The following is a 9,555-nucleotide window of genomic DNA, read 5'->3' on the forward strand; positions in this document are numbered from 1 at the left end:
TGTCATGAAGGCTCTGTGAGTGAGCAGACATGCAGGCATACAGCTCCTTTAAGCTAAGAGTATTTCTTTTCTTCTACTCAGGGTCAATTGAAAAAGGACCAGGAGTAAAACGTTTGAGTTCCCTGGATGACAGGATCCCACCCAAGTCACCCCGTCCACGTCGGAATATCTGGTTGTCACGCAGCCAGTCGGATATCTTCTCCCGCAAGCCTTCCAGGAAGATAAATGTGCAGGACCCCTACTACACGCCAAACAAAGGGTTAGGCCGGAAAGTTAATCCCTTCAGTGCCCGGGAGGACCTCAAGGGGGGGAAGATCAAATTCTTTGATATGCCAAGCAAGTCTGTGATCTCCCTTGTGTTTGACTTGCATTCTCCAGAGGCAGGTGGAGGCCTGAAAGCCAGCCAGTCCCAGATCCGGCAGGCATACAGCACAGACTGGCAGGAATTTTCCCTTCTTCCTGGGAGGAGATGCAGATCACTTCCGCTCTCTCCTGAGCTGCCGCACAAGGAATATGGCCTGTGTGGGGGACTGTCTTCCACTGTCGGCAGGTGTGACCCAGCCCAGCTAGGTGCAGAGGTTCGTCAAAAACTCCTGAGTAGCAGTAAATACGGTGTATCAGAGATTCCCCCCTTTCAAGCCAAGCCTCACAGGCTTGTACCAGGACAAGAAGAGGATATGGACTGTTCGGATGGGCCAGTGGCCCAGGAGGAAAATGGGTTTTGCCCTGTTGAGAACACGTGTGGAGATGCAGCATGTAATCAACCATTAGTGCTGGCCCAGCTGCTATCTTACAAAAAGCTCCCAGTTGAGAATTCTGTGAACTCTGAGGGACATGGCTCATCACAAGTGTTTGTGGGTTGTCTCCCTTCTGAAGAGATGGAGGTGGAAGATGACCTACTGAAAAATACTCCACTAGAGTCTACAAAGCCTCTGTTCAATGTTAGTCCTTCCACTGAGCTGAAGAGAGAGGCATGGCCCTTCAGGGAGCAGGATGGGGACAGTCCTGCCCCATTGTCTCAGACTTCCTCCAGCAGCTCAGCAAGTGGCAGCGCACAGTCAACCTGTGACATATAAAGAGAGGGCTCAAACTGAATGTGTCCTTGAGGGAGCAGCTGTTCCCAGGCGCTTAAACTCTGTTTTTCTGTAGTGCTGGGCTTCATATTTGAAAGAGACTCAGCAGATGGTAGGAGCTGGCTGTCAAACAGATACCTGCAGACAGTCTGGAGAGACTGATTATTTTAACTTTATTTCAAACTGTGCTTATTCCCTTCCTTGATTTGCATTAGGAGGGGGAACTACTCCAGCCAGCATGGCCATGTGGGCCACACAGTCCTTCCAAGAGGCAGCAGCCAGAGCAGGCACCGTGTAGATAGTTTGACCTGGATTCCAGCATGGAGCATTTCAGGGCCTTAAGCTCCATGTTGGGTAGAAAGAGCGACCCTTAGGTTTTCCCTCTTCTCTGACTGACCAGCTGCTCTAAACCACTGCAGATTTTGCATTAACATTCTGCAGCAGTGCATGTGAGTCAGAGCCTCTGTTTTAGAAATGGGCACAGAGATCTTTCAGAGCTATGTTGAGCAGACAGGAATGTTCTCTGGTCCCAGAGCTGCTGTGAATGCTGTTGCAGCATCAAACAAGCTCTTCTTTCAAAAGCAGCAAAAACAAAACCCCTCACGCTGGTTGCAATCTGCAGGCTGAATCACATGACAAGTACTTTACGATTAACAAGAAGAATCTGTTCCCTGGTGTTTCATTTTCCCTTGGGATTGGGTAATGATGTGTAATACATTCGTGCAGGGAAGCAAGATGCGGTGAGCACCGCTCTTGTCCTTGCACAGCTCTTCATGTACTGCAGCCCAAATGTGGAGGAAGATTTCCCCAGCACACAAGGGGAGCCATATCCCATGCATTGTCATTCCTGGGTTTCTAGAGAAACTGCCAGTGAAAGGATCAGTTGTACTGAGCTTTTGGGGGGTGTGGGCTCTGACCTCTGAAGAGCTGAATGGACATCATGATCCGTTTCTGCAGAGTAGTTAATTAAATTCAATATCTAGATTACTGTGGACTATTACCACTGAGGTGCAAGGGTCACATTCACCTCCCTCTCTGGTATGATGTCCCATCTCATTGATAACACTGCAGTAATGATGGCTCCTTATTTAAACCCAGACTGCTTGATAGAGGACAGGAATCCCCTGCCCAGGGGAAGTTGCCAGCAGTGTTGCAGCCACACAAGTGCTCTTGCTTGGAGGAGGATAGACAGTAGACTCACAGGAAGGCTTTGAATTGTCAAACTGAATAAAATTAGCTTGTCCCAAATTAACTTCTTTTTTCTTCTACAGAAAGAAGCTGTTGTCTCCTCTTGTTCTCTCTCTTTTTTTTTTCTTTTCTTTTTTTTTTTTTTTAATTTTTTAAAATCTCTCCACCAGCAGGTACATGTGAAAGAAGCAGCAGCATAAGCTTTAACACTACTTGCTGGAACCAGCATCAAAGATCCCTGCTCTGGGATGTGATTTACAGGAAAGCTTTTTCTGTGACTACATTTGCAGCATCCTGCCCTTTTCCACTATTGCTATCCCAAGAACATGGGTTTTGTTTGTTTTTTTTTAATTTTATTTTTAACCTATATTATCATTCCTAACTGAGGTATGCGTTGCGTGCCTGCTGAGCAGATGGTGATGCAGTGGAGACCAGAATTTCACCCAGGTAGCCTCTTACACTCTCTCTGGCTCTTGTGTAAGGATGGAAAATGTAAGCTAGTCTCAGGTGGAAGCAAGACTATTCCTACTCTCTTCATATCTCAAAGAAAGGATGAAGGGGAAAGCTTTAGTTCTTTCTTGGCTGAGATGTTTATCTTTCCAGAGGTGTAGGTAACTGTTCTGTGAGTTATGGTTACGACTTCCTCTTGAGAGATATGTATTAACCTGAGCAGCAGTTATCCCTTTGCAGTGGCTGTGAAGAATTAAATGAGAAACCCAGTGTCGCTGAGTTACTTAGCACAGTCCATGCCAGATTAGGCAGCTGTTGGCAGTTTGGAAGAGAACGTGCCTGTCCTTACTAAGATCACCCCTTTTGGCCCTCACCTCTCTGCCTCTCGAAGGTGCTGATCTGTAGAGCAGTCTGTCTTGTGTATCCTGTCTGCAGGGCTGGTGTCTGCAGAGTGCAGAGCAGCTTGTATGGCTGGTGCTGTGTGCATGTAATTTCCTTTGAGGACAGGGAAACAGCAGAACTCAGTTGCCAGCTCGTTCTCTGCCTGGTGCCTGCTTTTTTTTTTTTTCCTTTTCTCTTTTTATCTTTTATAGAGTTGCACTCTCTTGCAGAGGAAACCATCAGCACCAGCTTCTGTTGTCACAAGATGCATTTAGGTGTGTGACTTCAGACAAACAAGCAATAATAAGGAATGGTTTCCTTCTGGATCACCAGGCTGTCAGGAAGCTGTCCAGCATCCTACAGCTGCCTGCAGCCTCATCGCAGAGCACACGTACAGCTCCAGCTGCTCTGCAGGCTGTGTTCGCCCTGGCTATCAGTGCTGACACCATCGTGAAGCCTGTTGCCCTCTCTGATGCTGACTGCAAAGCCTGTGCAGTCAGGCTCGGGGTCCCTCCGTGGCACCCCTCACAGTGACCTCATCTGTTTTCTTAACACCACTGTCTCTTAAAATGTTTCCCTGCCCTGAACAGCTCTCTTAGCAAGCAGCATGGCTAAAATTTTATTCTCTTAAATGTCCACTCTAAGCACAGCCAGCTGACATGCACAGGGCACATTTATCTACTCTTCTAGCTCTTTGTACTGAGGTGGAGATGTCAGAAAGAGAAATGCCAGTAACAGCTTAGGCCTTTCCTGGATTCTTGGTCTGCATGGGGAAGGAGGCATGTGTATGAAACTGGAGTAAAAGGCCATTTAGAACAGCCAAGTGCTTGCTAAAACCCAGTGTTTCCAAGGGTCTGGATGCAGCTGGCGCTCACTACGTCTCATCCCTTTGGTTGTGTGAAGCTGAATCTAGGTTGCACCTAGCAACTACTCCTAGGTTTTCTGCCCACCTAAGGGTGCTTTTCTACTGGGGGCCATTTTCTGACAGCTACTGATGAACGTGAATACAAACATATAGTCACCAAACTCCTTGTTTTATAGTGATGTGACAAAAGGTTTATTGTGATTGGATTTTATAATGATTTTTGACTTTCTTACGGGAGCAGTTCTTGCTCTTTTAAAACTTTCTACACATTGCTAGGTCCCCTAAAGAGATCAAAGATGGTTTTAATTAACTTTAAATCTTTCTGTGTTGAATTCATTTAAATGTCTGTTATAAGCTATTTTTGTTGTGGTTGCAGGTTGTTAAATGCAACTAAGAGAACGCATGTGAATTGCTGGCCCTCAGAAGCGGTGCAGACAAGGGGCTGTAGTAGACTTGTTGGAGAGGTGTTGATGTATTATGTGTAACAGAACATTGGTATTTTTTGCCAGTACAACTAAAGACACTTGAATAATTCCTGTTTGCACTTAATGCTATTGTTTATATTGCATGTCACTACATTTCTATGCAAAATGAATAACCTTTTTTTTGGGAGGACGGGCAGCCAGATATTTGATTAAGTATAAAGATCTTTGCGAGATGATCTATTTTCGTATTTATGAAGGAGTTTTACGTCTTAATATTTTGCAGTCTGTAAATAGCTCAACTTGTAATTAAAATCTTAGGAAGAAGTTTGTAGCCTGTGTATAATAGTAAGTTAACACTGCCAGAAAAAAAAATCTTTGCAAAACAACTTTTCTAATATTGTGGATATTTATGAATATGTAAAGAAAGCACGTCTTGTTTTTATGTTGATTGACCTTCCGACTTTTTTTGAACTCTAGAAATGGTGTATGTTTTATTGGAACTGCAATAAGAAGTAACCAAAGATGAATCCAGTTAAATATTTTCATAATTTTTTTCTTGGTCAGGTTTTGTAAACTTTCCCAACTTGCTTTCAAAATAAAAATAAAATCAAGGCCTGAGTCTTGTGATTAAGAGGGCAATTCTAGGTTAAAAAGCTGGCTCAAATGCTTACTGAAGCTACCCATGACATTAATACCTGGCTTGAGATCCTATTCACTATTACTCGGTGCTGAATTATAAATGGGGAGAACTGTCACCCTCAGTCAGTGTTACTTCTGTCCTGCACCTTACTGAAGTGTTACACTATTGAATCCATGAGATTCAAGGATGTTTTCTGCTTTGCCTTACAGCTCTGAAGAGTAAACAGTACCTTGTGACCTACAAGACAAGATGGCTGTTGATAGCGCTCAGCCTGCAGGGAGCGTTGCCACTGTGGCTGCTCTGTTCTAGCCCTACAGAACAGCTCCTCTAGCACAGGAAGCTGTGCAGTTTGAGGACCACATCTGGCTTTAAGTCCCACTGCATCTCTCCTTACTTAGAAGTCTGAAGACCTGCTGTAACTTGGTTCTGTGTGCAGTTACCCTGCACTAGAATCAGCTGGCCCATTTGGGAAGTTTTCTCCTTCCTCTCTCTCCTGTAGGAGCAAAGGTCTTGTCTATGAATGTTGTAACCAAGGTTAAGGTAAAGTACACATATGAAGTGGGATAGCTCTCCCAGCTGCATGTTGTAAACCATGGTCACTGTCTTTTTTTTTTTAAATACAACTTTTTTCCTTTTTTTACTTCCTTAGAAAGACAGGAAATAATTATGAAGGTTATAGGGGAAATTACCCTACCAGCAGTGACTGAAAGCAGTAACATTTGACCAGATATTCATAAAAATGTATGCCTTGCCTGAAGGGCTAACCTGCTTTCATCTGGTGTCTGGCAGAAGCATCACATCTTCCTCCAGTGACTGTTTATAGCATTTTCTATCAAGTCAGTTGTATGGGTCAACAGCTTGGAGCTTCCATATGTGTTTTTGTAGGCAGACTTTGACCTTGAGCACATGCTCCTTTTGAAAAGGTCTGTCCTACCCTGAACTCCTCGGTTAAGTACCAGCATGCAGTACGGCTGTAGGTGCAGAAAGGATAAAGCGAGATCTGGGAGGAGGCTGGGGCTCTAACATGCTAAGAAGTGGGAAGGCCTCTGTCTCCTCTTGTTACCAAGTGAAACCCACACTAAAGGAGCTAGCAATGTGGTCTTCCCAGAAGGGCAGCCATAGGTTGTTTTTTCAAAACCTACTTTGAGTGCAGAGCACTAAATGGAAACTTGCAGCCCTGGGTGCAGTTGGAGAGGTGCACTCTTCCTCCCCCTCTCCAGCCTCACCTTTGCCTTCACGGCCAAGCATGCCGCTAAGGAACAACAGGGGAAACTCCAATTGAGAGCAATTTAATTTGTCAGAAGTTAAAACAAAAACAAGAGTAAGAAACTTGCTCCCCTTCTATTCAGTTCTTGGTAGAATAAAGAACAGTTCAGTGAGTTCTCTAGCTCTATCCACTGGCCCAGGCCAACTTCATCTTCTGGCTGTGAGCTTTGGAAGATTTAGAAAACAAGCTCTTCACTATTTGAAGAGGCACTGATTTCCCACTGAGGTACAGTTTATTGTGGCAGTCTGGCAACCAGGGCCCTGGACCAGCGTCCGTGTTTTTTCCCTTCTTCAGCATCCAGACGTAAGCCATGATATAGCCAGTCATGAACGCATCGAAGCCAGCTCGGTGCGTGCCCCCCTGGGAAGGTGGGCTGTGGGTTTCCTTTTCTGCAGCACATGCTGTTTCAGTCCCAGCTGTGTCTGGGTGATCAACTGAGCCCACCCCAGCAGGAACCTCTGACTTCCCCTCCACTTGGTCACAGTCAGAGGCATTTCCCTTGGCAGAAGGGCTCACAGCAGCTGCTACCTGGGCAGCAGTTCCTTCAGTGCTCCCCAGATCCTCTTCCCGTTGTGTGCTGGTGTCTGAGCTGACCTCTGGTTCCATGTCTATGGATTTCTCCTCCAGTGGCCTGCCCTCACTGTTGGCTGTGATCTCTGCCAGCTCTGCAGCAGCCACAGGCTCATAGCAGCTCTGTTTTCGTGGCGGTCCCTCCTCCCCATTCTGCGCCAGCTCCATTTCTTTCCCTGAGCTTTCCTGTCCAAATGCCTTTGCAGGCTCTTCTGTGTTCTTCCGACGCTTCCATTTGTGCTTCCGTTTCTTCCGCTTCTCCTCGCAAACCTTGTCGTCCTCATCAATTATGAGGTCAATGTTATGAGAGTGTGGACACTTCACCCCTTTTGGACACCAGCCATAGGCCTAGGGAGAGAGAGAGAAGTCTGTAGCCACCATCCTCCAGGTTAGAGCAGCTATCACCATAGGGAGCTGCTCTCTGCAGCTCCCTAAAGCAGAGGTTATAGCAAAGACAGCTGAACCCCTCTGAGGGGAGCACGGGGAAGGGTGAAGTGGTAACAAGTCAGGGGAAATTGTAACTAGATACATAGGAAAACATTTTTCACAATGAATGATCAAAACTCTTGTTAACAGGGGCTTGGAGGGGTTTTGTCATCTCTGTCCTTAAGAGATTTTCAAAATTCACCAAACAAGACTCTGCGCAACATTGAGTTGGGGGTTGAATGAGAAACTTCCAGCGGTGTCTCAAACCTATGTTGTTCTGCGACAGCAACATCTGGAAGAGCCCCTTTCCTCCCTGAGGCACCCGAAACCAGTTCTGACCTGATCAGATGGGCTCTTTACTGCTGTAGCAGCACCAGGACCCAAGATGCTGTGAACAGCACCATACTACAGTCCCAGAAGCTGCAGACAGGTAATATTTTTTATATCTAACCAAGATATGGGGGAGGGAAGAGGTGGCATTTCTTGCTCAGAGGACAAGACTAATTTAGAACTTAGAGCCCTCCCCAGACAGCAGTGGGTACTGCATCTCATACATCCCGCTGTTCAGGGGAGCCGAGAAGGCAGCAGGGATTCATCTTACTTACTGAAAATTTCTCACAGACAGGGACCTTATTTTCCCCTCCCACTTTGTGACTTTCTTCTTCCAGGGAACAGTGGCGATAGTCGATGTAACGGGACATGTTGGTGGGGTAGTTGCAGAACTCAAGGGTGAGGTGCTGGCTGCTGGAGTCCTTCAGCTTGCAGTTCTCTCTCTTGCTGTAGCAAACAAGAGTACACAGTTACTGTGGTTAACTCACTGAAGGCAGCACGGCGTGGGGCTGGTGCAAACACACTGCTCTCCACCAAGTCTCAACTCCACCAGCTTCCTGCCTGCTGGAGAGAAACTCAGTCCTGGGAGAACTGCTCGAGTAAGTAGTTGCTTCTGTGCTGACTTAAAGGTTGGTTTCTCCTACGCTGACATACAGGCAGGGACAGCAGTGTCTCTGGTGAAGCTATGGGAGAAGGGGACATATAGCTTGGTTTTAAATATAAACAGCACTAAGATATGTCTTAGTCCTCATAATATTAATGGACAAAGAAGAAATGCCCAAACATTAGCATTGTGTAGAGTATCCAGCAGCTGCTGCCCGGACAGGTCGAACCTGGGCAATGTAAACAACAAAATACTGCCCATCTCATGAGAAAAGAACAGTGTTGTCCCAGCAGCTAGCTAAAAGCCCCAGAACTTTTGGAAGGCTCCATGTAATGGGTTACAACATTTAAGAGGTCAGTTTAAAAAGTATTTTAATCTTGTCAAAACAAAGCATTCTCCTGTCTGAGAACAGCCATCTTGAATGTTTTTAGACCTGTCAAAATGGCATTTCCTGATATAAAACAGTCACTAAAAATACCGTTTCTCCTCTGCACGGAGCGTGACTCCAGTTTAATGGAGATTCAAGGGGCTGTATCGCTGCCAGGGGCTTGTTTAGATTCTGTGTGGAGCACAGAATGAGGGGCCAGACTGACACGTGAGGTAGACAGACATCTCAGCTTCTAACATGAGTCTGCCTGGAGGATATCCGTGAGGAGCTGGGGCAGGAAGCAAGACGGAATGCTCTGGAACAAGAGCACAAGCTTTGCTTGGAAGGAATGTGATGAGTTGTAGCTGGCTGCACAGGAGTGTCACATGCAGGATGTGTGACACAGCTGGTCAGTGTCAGGAGGTGCAGGGAGCACCCACCCTTTAACTGCACCATCCCTTACAAATCTGAGTTAGAACTAGCAGACCCTGCAGGCACAGCCCTGTTTTCGTTTGCTCTCTAGCAAAGGGTCTCTTCTGCGTGTGTTCCTGCCCCAGCCCTGTGGCACTGCTGGACCAGGGCCACACAGCAAATCAACTACTTTTCAGTTAGATCAGGTCACTCTGTGGTCAAAACTGCTGCCAGTGGACCACTGAAATCCTGTCTCAGCAGCTGCCCACGGACCAGCTGAAGTGTGTTACAAAATGCACCCTTACATGCTCAGCTCCTGTCCTAGAAAAGGGAAGAGCACGGGGCAGAGTCACCTGAAAAGCACCTTTCTTCACTCATTAGGTTAATACAAAGAGCCAACCCCCTTGGGAAAACAAACCTGGAACAACAAACAGACAAACCACTGACACTCCCTTTGCCTTTCCTCCCATCAGCTTTAACTCCCAGAGCACTGCTCACCACTTCTTGTAAGCATACTCCAAGTAGGATGCTACAAAGCGAGTCTCAAACTCTGAAGCG

At 46.3% G+C, this 9,555-nt stretch overlaps 2 protein-coding genes across 2 annotated transcripts in view; one reads left to right on the top strand and one right to left on the bottom strand.

Annotated features, from left to right (window-relative positions):
* Positions 1 to 1,076, top strand: part of TESK2 (testis associated actin remodelling kinase 2) — a 69,827-nt gene extending 68,751 nt beyond the window's left edge. Inside the window, exon 10 of the mRNA XM_010163967.1 lies at positions 82 to 1,076. Within this exon, the coding sequence (XP_010162269.1) occupies positions 82 to 1,076 (995 nt within the window). The remainder of the gene's footprint in view (positions 1 to 81) is intronic.
* Positions 1,077 to 6,389: 5,313 nt separating this feature from the next.
* TOE1 (target of EGR1, exonuclease) overlaps positions 6,390 to 9,555 on the bottom strand; it is a gene marked incomplete at its 5' end in the record, with an annotated part of 3,836 nt that continues 670 nt past the window's right edge. The window contains 3 exons of the mRNA XM_029084010.1: positions 6,390 to 7,207; positions 7,891 to 8,062; positions 9,496 to 9,555. The exon at positions 9,496 to 9,555 is cut by the window's right edge and continues 194 nt beyond it. Coding sequence (XP_028939843.1) covers positions 6,413 to 7,207; positions 7,891 to 8,062; positions 9,496 to 9,555 — 1,027 coding nt within the window. The remainder of the gene's footprint in view (positions 7,208 to 7,890; positions 8,063 to 9,495) is intronic.

Source organism: Antrostomus carolinensis, unplaced genomic scaffold, assembly GCF_000700745.2.
Source record: "Antrostomus carolinensis isolate BGI_N321 unplaced genomic scaffold, ASM70074v2 scaffold7733, whole genome shotgun sequence".
Classification (NCBI taxonomy): domain Eukaryota; kingdom Metazoa; phylum Chordata; class Aves; order Caprimulgiformes; family Caprimulgidae; genus Antrostomus; species Antrostomus carolinensis.